Below are 12298 nucleotides of genomic sequence, written 5' to 3'. Positions count from 1 at the left end.
ATTTATTTATTTGACAGACAGAGAGATCACAGAGAAGCAGGCAGAGAGAGAGAGGAGGAAGCAGGCTCCCTGCTGAGCAGAGAGCCCCATGCAGGGCTCTATCCCAGGACCTTGGGATCATGACCTGATCCAAAGGCAGAGGCTTTAACCCACTGAGCCACCCAGGTGCCCCGAGAGCATCACAATTTTGATCCATTCTGAGAGACAAACAGGGAGGCAACAAACTGTGCAGACCAGGATTTCTCCAGGAGAAATCACCTGGGGACCAGATGACAGACATTTGGGAATCCTAACGTTTCATATTTTCCTTGTTGATTTTATTTTTATTTTTTTAAGATTATTTATTTATTTATTTTATTTATTTATATCCCAGGACCCTGGGATCATGACCTGAGCTGAAGGCAGGAGTTTTAAACCACTGAGCCACCAGGGGCCCTTCCTTATTGATTTTAAAATTTTAGTTTTGACTTTAGAGCTCTCAGGAATAATTATTTTTATTATGATATTTTTTTCCCCAGGCAACAATGATTAAGATTTGAAATCACTTGATGCATTTCCCTACTTCCAATACATATGTCCCATCCTCACTTTCATCCTTCCAGTTTCAAAGAACTGCATGTCCTTTTCTGGATGATTTATCCATCTTTGTTCATCTTCTCATTGACCCTCAGGCTGTTATCACTAGTAGTGCTGAGAATGTAGTACATTTAGAATGACTTCTTTTTGTTTTTCTCATGAGATCCATAAAATAGCTTAATGTCATTTAGATTCTTAAGTGCCCAGAGGCTTCCCTAGAAGTAATTTGCTTTTCCTGTTTATTCTGAAAAACAAATGTCAAAAATTCTGAAATAATCTGTGATTGCATGTGTTAGTCAGATGGTCCTAGTTAGTAGGGCTTCTGGGGAAACTAGGATTAAAATTAAAACTGGCATATCGGTTAAATCCAGGATTTGTTCACCTGCTGTTGAACCAAAGCACACCTAATGGGACAGCACAATGGATTCTCAGTGCACCAAGTCCCAGAGGTTAAGGTCTGCTTTAAGTTCGCCAAATTCTTTGATGACAAGTTGTAGAGGTCTCATCTATAGATTTATATATATGTTCAGTGGGGTAAAACTGATTAGCATTTTGATCAGAGCCTAAATGAATATGCAAAATGCATCCTGATCAAATTTGGAGTGGCATAAATCTGGAAGGGATAGCCAGTGTTTTGATGAAAGGACATAAAGTTATCAGATCAAAATTGAATTATAAATCAAAACAAACAAGAGGAAATGTAACAGGGTACGTATAAAGGTTGGCATTTCCATTAAAGAAAATCAATTACCCAAGTATGGAATGGGAATAAGGAAGATCTATGTTTATTACAGTTAATGTGAAAAATGTCCTGAGCATTTAAAAGACTTAAGTGAGCTATGATAAAATATAATAGTCTCATTTTATTCTGCACTGTTGTATCTGGAATATTGTGACAAATTTTGGGAGCCACACATGGGACTTTAACATCTGGAGAGATGTCAGCTAATCTAGCAGGATGTGGGGGATTTTTCCAACATGACTTCTTGGGGAAAAGGGGAAGGCAGTTGGGATCATCCAAGAGAGAGAAAGTGTATGGGGCTGTGATTTGTTCCTTCAGTCACCTGGAGCTCTCTCAGATGGGAGAGGAATCAACTGTCTTGATTTATAAGGCAGAATCTAGAACACGTGGGCAGAAGCTATAGGGAGGAGATTTTAACTTTACTCTAAGAAAGAAATTGATAACAATTGCAGTTCAGCAGTGGATTATGGTGCTTCACAATCTCGTAAACTTTTTGTCACTCTGTGTGACGGGCTTGGCTATAATACTAACCTGAGATCCTGAGATGCCAGCAGAAGGGACTCTTGGAATGAGTAGAAAGTTGGACTACCTTGTAAATGCTTTCCAATTCCTTGATTTTTTTTAATTAATTCAAGATTAATGCAATTTAAAGAGTCATCTTTTTTTTAAAGAGTTATCTTTTATATAGATTTTATGATATCTGATTTACTTTCTGGGAGGTTACTTCATGTGTACTCACATTTCAAATATCAGCTGTATTTTTCCATGAAAACTATGAGAATGTTCAGATGACTTAGTATTTAGAAGTGTCAGTAAATTGACATAGTGAAGACAAGTGTCTTTGACATTCATATGCTGTCAGACCACTTCATTTCTGTTTTCAGTAAGATTAGGGATTTTTTTTCTCAATCCTCTGGGCCAGGTTGTATTTCATTATTCTGAATTTTAATGAAAGACGTCTGCATTCCCTATGCACATTTTATTGGCTCTTTGTGAATCTTACTGGGTATATAAATCAAGAAATAGTAAAAAAAAAAAAATAGCACCTTCTTTGCTGCCAACATTGCAAGATGTATCAGCCCTTGAAATTAAATGTTTTCAATTTCTCATACCAGAGAAAACCCCAATATGGTTTTCTCCATCTAAATCTCTGTAATTATAGTCAAAAAGTCTATATATTGATGAAGTTGACATTGCTACAGGTTTTAGAATCTACTTTTGGAATAGGACTTGAAATTGATAGCAGCTGTAGGTCATGTTTTCTTGTTGATGCGTCCTGGAGAGCCACAGGACTCAGCTGGATACCACCTTATAGTGATGGGATGCAGTATGTTATCGGGCTGAGTATGGGCAGCTCTAGAAAAGTTGTAGTGTCTATTTTCTGACTGTGGCTTAGCTGAACATTCTTAACCCAGGACCTAGGATCTGGGCTGGTTCATGTAAAAGATCTTATTTGCAGGTCTGGCTGAACTTAGCACTTTCAGAAGGGAGCAGGGTTGTTGTAATTGGTGAAAGGACTATGTCTGCAGGAATGGGGTGGTCACATGAAACAGTTTCCTGACTGTTCTGGGGCTTCAGAAGTCATCAGAGGAAGACATCGTTGTTCAAACTTACAGTCCAGAGTTATAATCCTGTTTTTGTCCTTGGCTGGCTGCTTGTGTTGGGCGAGGTTTACTTTAGCCAGTAGATGCCTGAGCCAGAAAGGAAAATCACAATATCTGCCTGTTGTAGAGGCCCAGTTTCACTCATCAACACTCATTCCAAGTTGTAATTATTGAAGACATCAGTGTGGTTACATGGACTTAAAAAAACAAATGCGTAAGCTGATATTTAATAAGTGTGAAATGCATTCAAAATTTGTATTAACCTTAAATTTAATAATATATACAGATTTTCTGTTTATCCTTATTCTTACGTTCCTATACATATAATTGTGTTCTCTTACCGGCACTAAGTATTTGTAGAAAGAGAATATGTTATCTCACCATCTCCTTTTTCTCCTTTCCCTTAATTGTGTATAAACACAATGCAAGTGACTTCAACAACTGATGTCTTAGATGAGGTTGAGTACTACTTACTGTTTCAAGCATTCTACTATCTACTAACTTCTGAGGCTTCCCTCTTGTCCACCTTCCCCAGAAGAAAGATAATTATTAAACAGATTTTATTGGAAGTGCAAAAAAGACTATCTGCCTAGCCTAGCACTGCCCAATAGAACTTTCTGCAGTTATGCCAATGCTCTGTACCTGTCCAATACTTTTGCTCCTGGCCACATGCAGTTATTGTGCATTAGAAACATGACCAGTGTGACTAAGGAACTAAATTTTAAATTCTATGTAATTTTAATTAACTTTTTTAGATTTTATTTATTTATTTGACAGAGAGAGAGATCACAAGTAGGCAGAGAGGCAGGCAGAGAGATAGGGGGAAGTAGCTCCCTGCCAAGCAGAGAGCCTAATGTGGTGCTTGATCTCAGGACCCTGAGACCACGACCTGAGCCAAAGGCAGAGGCTTAACTCACTGAGCCACCCAGGTGCCCCTTTAATTAACTTTAATTAAATAAAAGGACTAGTGGCTTCTATATTGGATTATGTTGGATAACACAGCAATTGCCAAAGAATTCATAACATAAGAAAATGTAAGTAAGTGCACTAACCAGTGGGATTCACCATCTGAACATTTCTTTTGAGCCAAATGGCACTTAAATGCAGCATCACTGGGTGCCATAGTGGCTCAGTTGGTTGAGCATCCGACTCTTGGTATCGGGTCAGGTCATGATCTCAGTGTTGTGGGATCGAGCCCCACTTTAGCCCTGTGCTCAGCCCAGAGTCTGCTCAAGATTCTCTCCCTCTCCCTCCCCCTTTGCTCCTCCCTCTGCTTGCTCTCTCTCCCTAAAATAAATGAATAAAATCCTTTAGAAATAATGCAGCATCAGCTTTGGAGATATTAAGGTGATCAAGTGAGGAAAAAAATTAACATCCATCTAAAGCATTTATAATTAATAATGAAGATCATTTTCTATGCCATCCTAGGTACTTTACATATCTGCTTTACAGATATGCCATCTATTCTTTTACAAATGTTCTAAGTTAGATCATATTTTTTTTCTATTTCATGTAAGAGAAAAAACTGATGCACACCATTTTAAAATAATAAACCAGCCCAAAGTCCCACAGCCAGGAAATTGTAGAGCCAAGGTTTGAACCCAGGTAGGATTCTTCAGTGATAATTCATAATGCACATTTCCTACATTGTCTTTTAGAGCAGATATGCATATCTCCCTAGTCATGATTGAGAACCAGGATAGAGGTTAAGAACATGAGTCCTATCGTGACATTACCTGATTTGAATTCTGTCTTCTATTAATCATCACCTGTGTGAACTTGAGCACATTACTCAATAACTCTGAGCCTCAATTTTCTCATTTAAATATGAATCTACTTCATTGGGTTGTTGTTAGGTTAGGTAAGTTTCTCATACAGTGTTTGAACCATAAATACTTGCCATCATCACTTTTAATTTGAAGGGATTGCCATTTATTTTAGGATGTTGCTTTAATGTGATGTTAACAGATGAAATAGATACATGCTTTGGGTACACTTTCCTAGGAAATAAGAGAGATTCTAATATTCAGATGATTCAGTAAGAAACACCCTGCTGTTCAGCCACTTTGGTGTGTCCATCACTGGGATTATAAAGTTTCAGAGCCCACATGCTCTGGCCAGTTCCTCATATCTTTGCTTTTCATGTAACCTTTATAGATGTCTCCTTTGGTGTCTTTGATTGGTTCTGAATGCTGAGCTGTGACAAACACCAACACAGCTGGAAAGAGCTGTAAGATTTGCTGTTCTGTCTTCCAGCAGGGAATTATTGCCATGGATACCAGCATCAGAGGGAAACTGGGGAGGATTCTCAACTGGTCTCCTGAGTGGTCTGACATCTGTTTCTGGGCAAGGCCAATAACGAGTGTGCTGCAAGCTTCATATCGAATGGAAGACTGATCCATGTTTCTTGCTCTCTCTTTTTTTTTTAAACCACAGATGGCCTCTTCCCAAGATGCCCGGTATGGCCAGAAAGACTCCTCTGATCAGAACTTTGACTACATGTTCAAATTGCTCATCATCGGCAATAGCAGTGTGGGGAAAACATCTTTCCTGTTCCGTTATGCAGATGACTCCTTTACATCCGCATTTGTCAGCACAGTGGGGATCGATTTCAAAGTAAAAACTGTATTCAAAAATGAAAAGAGAATCAAGCTTCAGATTTGGGTAAGTGACTTTGAAATAACAATGTTCTTCAGTTGAGGGCATTGAACATAGATGTATTTAAGGGAAATGCTTTCTGCCTTGTTCTGTCCCCATGGTGTCCACAGGCCCCATTTCCAGGTTCTTTGCTTGAAAAATTCTATTCTATTTCAAAGATAGTAGAGTGATGCCTCTCTAAAGTATGGAGACTGAATTATGCCTTGTTGTCAAGTGATCCTTTTTAGAGTCCAAATATGTGTTGTGTTGGTGGTAGAAGGAACAATCAGTGAGAAGCCAGGCCATCCCTTTTATCATCTGTATGACTTTGGACAAGTCCGTGCGGCCCTCATTGCCACTTTTGTAATCTCCAAAATAGGCAAAGTCAGTCTAGCCTTTTAGGCCATAGGAAGCATGCTGTCCTGGGCATTATAAAGAAGAAGGTAAATGACCATGTATAAAGAAAACTTAGGTTTGATTCCTTTATAAAGCCCCAGAGAAAACTTTGAACATGGTCAACTCATACTTCACAGATTGTTTTCTCGGCTCTTTGAGTTACATTTATGCAGACAAAAAAACAAAACAAACCAAATGAAATAAAATATTTACTTGATAACAGCGTTTTCCTCTAAGCAGAAGGTTTCCCAAGAAGTTTTGAGAACATTTGGCTAACTTTCTACCTCTTTCTACTGATGCAGAAGATCAAAATTTCTTTAACTAAATTGTTCGGAAACATTTGGGAGAATAGCAAGTAAAAAACAGAAAAAACCTGTATGTGGATAACAGGTTCAAGGTAATATAAGAATGAGTGAAACTTAGTCATACCATACCAAGAGAGAATTATGTAGTATGCATTTTTTTGTGTGTATCATGTAATATATGAGTACAATGGTGTGGAATTTTTCCATAGTAAGTTTTGGTTCTTTTTTCCTGTTTATTTGTGCCTCTGCCACTCCAATTGACTGGCGCTACAAACAGGCATTTCCTTTCAAGAGGTGTTTTCTATCTTCTTCTGAGACATTTCTGATATCTACTATCATTTTGTGCTAGCCCCAGGGTAGATCTGTAGCACTGATGATTAATCTCCTTCCTCAAATATGGAGAGTTGAAAGAAAGATAAATCCCAGAGTACAACATTTAAACTTTTCTAAAAAATAAAAACACTTTATTAAAATGTCAGTATAAACTGAGTGACTTTTATCTTAAAGCTCCTAGGAGTAAATTCAAAGATGTAGGGATGTACACAGAGAGGTATCCTTTTAGGCAGCTTATAATGGACTCATACTCTTACTTATTTTAACTCTGGAGTTTTCCAGGTCTAGTGAGAACTGGTGTAAGAACTTGGAGAAGTAGTCCCAGCTCCTTCACTACTCTTCCAACCCCTAAAGCCATTTTTGTTGGGAGGGTTCCTCTTTGGAACTTAAACACACAGCCCATCTATGGAGACAAATAGAGCTGTGTTCATTGCTTCGTGTTTGGGCCCTGATTTATTCTCTTCCTTTTGGGCTCTAGGCAATCCACTGTCATATTGGGATAACTTTCATATTCAGGTTTAAGAAAGGCCCCTTAACTCTGACGAATTTTGAAAATTGAAAATTAATTTTGTAACCACACATCTCTCAATTCTCTGACCATGTTGTTTCTACCACTAAAATATCAGTCATTCCTTTGGTTGACAGCTCCTTGTTTCTCCTCACTGCTTCATACCTTACAGATGCCTAACGATGGATGTTGTGATGGATGGTGTGTTAAATCTATCTAATAATCTCTAGCAACTTCTCAATCTAGGTTTTTGACAGAAATGTAGTAATATAGAATTATCTGTTCTTAATGTAAAACAGATACATTTGAAATAATATAAGAGATTTTTGAGAATTATAAAGTATTTCCTATTTACAAAAAATATTTTCTTCAAAAGCATTCAGCTAGTACCAGACCAGAGCTGATTCATTGAGCTCTCTGAGGGGTTAAAATGAAGTTATTTCTCTGTAGGTCTTACTCTTGGATGAAAATTGCTCTCCTTTGAGCCACCCTAAGCTTGAATCAGTCCGTAAGCTGCGTCCTCAAGCTTCTCACCTCCCATCACTTTACTCAAGAAGCCCTGACATAACTCTTTTAAAATTTTTCTTCCATAGTCCACCATTTTTCCAAAACTTCCAACTCTCCTCACAGCCAGTTCAGTGCAGGACATCATTCTGGGGGTTCCATTTTCCCATTTGGTGGATATCCACTCTCCTTTAGGGGTCAGCCACTCAGGAATTTTTCACCTTGCCTTCTCCTTACTCACAACAGTAGTAATGATGGCCACTGTTACCTTTGCAATTAAGGCAGTCTCATTTCTTCTTCTTTAATGTTATTAGGAACTCTTAATGAACCTATGATTCTAAAGGTGTAAATTACTGTATACCAACTGGTTTCGTAGACTGTGAAACATTCAAAAGAAGTACTACAAAAAGATTTGATGTTCATTGAACTTAGAGTTGATTGGAAAAATAAATTAACATTCACAGAGTAATTATATACTTACATAAAGAAATACCAATTATATAACTATTATAGGTAACTAGCATTTATTGATGGTTTGTAAATTTAAATATGTGGGTATGTACACAGACAAGTATTCTTTAGGCAGTTTATAATAGACTCTTACTCTTCTACTTATTTTAACTCTGTAGTTTTCCAAGTCTAATTAGAACTGGTGTTAAGAGCTTGGAAATTAATCCCAGGCACCTTCACTGCTCTTCTAGATCCCAGAGCCATTTTTGTTGGGAAGGTCTCTCTAACTTAAACACATAGCTTTTGCATTATTAATAATAACTATGCATTTATCATTATTATTCTTATTTTATTTGAGAAATCTGAAGGTGGGACAAGATTAGTAGCTTGCCCAAGATCAAGTGTGATGTGTGGCTGATTCCAAGATGGGTCTGTCAGATACTAATACTTGGGTTTGTTCCCCTTTACCAAGATGCCATAATTAAGAAGTCTTATGGAATGCGGTGGTGTTTTCGTGATGATAGCAATCTTAAATTATGGCAATCCTAAATGAAGAAAAATTTGAAAAATTTTGGCCTGTTTAATGAATTGAGGCATGCCAAGGATGATAGGATAAAGGATAATAGGGTGGTATGCCTAAGTATAGATATACCTACAGTAATTCTAGGGATCCTTGCTTTATGCAGTCATATAAATATATTGAAAAATATTTAATTTTGTACAGTTTTTATCATTTATCATCTTCAACTCATTTATTTGGGAATATATTTGGCATTGATGATTTTTCATCTCATTGTATTTTAATAACCAATTAACCATTTTTCCCACCTTATGGTATTTTTATGTACTTGTATTAACTTGTAACTGATTATTTTGTATATCCACAATCATCTTAGCCTATGCTACACAGTTGTTCCTCCTCACACTTCTGACACCAAATGTGTGGTGTCAGAAGATCAATTAATGCTTCAGCTCTCCAGCCATCAACTAGCTGTCCTATAATTTAGTTCAGTTTTGATACTAACTATATGAAGCTAACACAGACCAGAGATAAAGGGCCTCATTCTGCCTCTTTCACTTCAGACTCCAGTCACCAGTCTGGGCTACCTATGCTTCTGACCTACAGGCTCTAAATTGGGGGGTCCCATTACTTCAGCCTCCAGAGTCAATTTGTTAGAATTACTCACAGAACTCAGGAAAGCAGTTCACTTAATATTACCTGTTTATTATAAAGGCTAGAACCCAGTAACAGTCAAACAGAAGAGATAAATAAGGCAGTTTCAAGGAAGGAGGATAGACACAGCTTCCATGCCCTCTCTGAGCATGCCATACTCCCAGCATCTTGTTGTGTTCACCAAATGAACTTCATTTTTTAGGATATTTATGGAGCTTCCATTACATACGCACTGTTGATTAAATCCATTAGCACTTGGCGATTAACTCTCCCCTCCCAGAGGATGGGATTTGGGGCAGGGGCTGAAAGTTTCATATTTTTACCCAGACAGGCTGAGGTTGTTGATATGATTCTGATTATTTCATGAGTTTTAAACTGTCCATGAATAGGACTACTTCTAGGTAAAGAAACCAAGACATAGGGAAGATAAATATTTGGCTTTAACTTATAATCAGTGCCACAGCAGGTCTCCCACTAGTTGAGCCAGTCTGATTACTATAATACCAAGTCCACTCTTAACTCAAGGTAAGTGCTATGTTATGACAACTGTGATGAATCTGCTTGGTTGCCAGTGGAATCCACCAGGCACAGGAACATCAAACTTGAGCCCAGATTTCAAGTATTTGAAATATTTGAAAGTTCAAGATTTCAAGTAGTATTTCTAATATGTCAGGTAGAACAGCCTAGGTAGGAAGACTCTCCTGTTTTCCTCTCAGTGGTTTACTTTTGCATGTGCAGCATAGGGGGTTTCTGAGTCCACAAACTGGATTGCTTATTGGATTTTGGACAGTCCATATTCAAAGAAAGCATTTTAACAGCTACTAGAAAACATTGACATTTCTTCCTGGTCATGTTACACCTTCTCTCTGTGGAAGTTCATTACTGCCTTGGAATAAATATCATCGATCATTTGTACTTAGTTACAAACTTTATATTCCATTAATATATTCATGAATCCCTTTATCATTCACCAAATTAACATTTCTCATTGCATTTTAATTTTATTATCATTTTTATGATTCTCAAATCAAAAATTTTGAAAATTATAAAGATTCAAAGTACTTGGTCTGATTCTTTTTTTTTTTTAGTGTCTGCTTAATGCTATTATGAATATATTAGAGAGAAATTTAGTGTGGTTTTTCACTTTAATTGGAGAAAAGTATTTTGCAGCTGGGGTCTGTGTAATTTTGCTTCTAATTTTAAAAATAGTTTAGCTTTGAGAAGGCCTATGTAGAGTGGATGTCTTCCCAATGAGAAGATTGAGAAATGCTAGGGATTCAATTACTAAGATGAATATTACTTGTATTTATTTTTAGTATTTAGATTACTAGTATGAGAGCACTGAGGTTTATAGTAAATTGCAAAGCAAGAAGTACTGGCAGTTATTGAAATTAGACTGTGTAGGTAGCCAGACTTCACAGTGTGGCTCTGCTGAATAAATGGCATCTTCCCTTGCTTAAAGAAAGCACCTGGGTATCCTTTTTCAGTTGGGTCTAACGAATGAAGACTGAACTTGAAAAAGCCATAGCTTAGGTAACATAGGTTTAAATGGGTAGAGGGGCAGGTAGGCAGCAGACAGAGAGCATTGCTGTTTGCACTGCCCTTTATGGCTCCTTGTCTTTCGGCTTCCTTTCTCTCCCTTTCCCCCCTCCTCCTCTCTACTTCATTTCTGAAGTTCTGACCAGGCTTAGTTACTCAGAAACTGACTTTCAACATGTTCAGGATCCAGAGCTGCCACATAAAGATACACACAGTTATACAGTGGTCAAGGGCACCGGCCACAGGGTCAAGTGGGGTCATTCTCCAGCTGCTGTGCCACTTGAGCCTGATGCTTTCCCTGACAGGCACCTTTTCCTTTTCACAAAGGTCCCATCTGTTTGTCAAATAGGTGCAGCTGGACCGCAGGCAAGTAAAGAGGATTCTGATTCCCCTATAGTAACCATGTATGCTGGGCATAACTAGTTCGAATCTAGTACAAGAAATGGACTTGGAAACCCAGAGAAGGCTACAAGCCCTGCTTCCCTAAGGGAGGCATGGAGGAAGAAGGTGTTTTAAAATATAGGTTTTATTGTTATTTAAGTATGGCAGGGCCAACAGATCAGGAGACAGCTATCATTGAAAAGATAGTTTTTTATACTCATGGATGCAGGAGCATACTTAAGAGAAGGAGGCATGGGCTGGGGCTGGGGATGTAAGAGGAATGAGGGGAACCACCAGGGTGGGTCAGGAAAGGGTACAGATGTGTGACAAGAGTCTCTGTTGTGGTTCTGTGGTGGGAATGGCACAGCAGGGTCAGCAGATTTATGACTCCTAGTTGGAAGAATTTCAGCAGACCCTGGGGGGCATAGAGGCTGTCCCTGGTTGTCTGGTACCTGGCCTCAGGGTGATAAGGGCAGGTGGAGAGTGAGCCAAAGTGGGGAGCCCAGTAAGGGAGGTGGTTGGGGCTTTGGAGCTCTGTATTCATTCATTTGCATTTGAAAGTGAGCTGCCAGTAAGTTGTTTAATGTCTCCAGGAATTGGCTAACTCTGAGAGGGCCTGTCCCTCCTGAGCCCACAAGGCCCCAGGTGTCACAACATCAGAATACAGAAAATGAAAGACATGGCTAACACAGAAGGCGAGTTCTTGGAGCCCTAGGTTGGCTTCTGTCATTGACTCTCTGTCACTGATACTCTGACAAATGCTTGTGATTTCAGATATTCTTGGCACAGGCACCGTGCATTTCTGGGTCTGAGTATTCGGAGACCTAGAAAGTTGGGTCAGGAAATGCTCTTACACCTTTTCTGGCTTAACCCCTCATTTGATGATATGACTGACAGAGCATCATTTCTTGAACCCAGTTTTGACCCACAGAGTGAATACTTTATGTTTATATGCATTTTAGAATTTATTTTTCCCCATGAAGGAAGGTGGTATTAATAGCCCAGTTTTAGAGATGAAGGAATGGGGAATCAGAAAGATAAGGTAATTTGCCCAAAGTCATAGCTAGGTTGTGTTAGAGGCAGGATTCCAACCAGGGTACTCTATCCAAAGCCCATATGTACTTGACTACGTGGTGTAAATGAAGTCCA

At 38.5% G+C, this 12298-nt stretch overlaps 1 protein-coding gene across 2 annotated transcripts in view; it reads left to right on the top strand.

Moving 5' to 3' along the window:
• The window catches only part of RAB3C (RAB3C, member RAS oncogene family), a 306139-nt gene that overhangs the window by 21326 nt on the left and 272515 nt on the right, over positions 1 to 12298 (top strand). For both annotated transcript variants that reach the window (XM_004744620.3, XM_004744619.3), the window contains exon 2: positions 5359 to 5586. In XM_004744620.3, the coding sequence (XP_004744677.1) occupies positions 5359 to 5586 (228 nt within the window). The remainder of the gene's footprint in view (positions 1 to 5358; positions 5587 to 12298) is intronic.

The sequence above is a fragment of the Mustela putorius genome, unplaced genomic scaffold (assembly GCF_011764305.1).
Source record: "Mustela putorius furo isolate JIRA1106 unplaced genomic scaffold, ASM1176430v1.1 tig00000145_pilon_pilon_pilon, whole genome shotgun sequence".
Lineage (NCBI taxonomy): Eukaryota > Metazoa > Chordata > Mammalia > Carnivora > Mustelidae > Mustela > Mustela putorius.
Note: the sequence above shows the minus strand (reverse complement) of the source record. Positions and strands in the feature narration are given on the sequence as shown.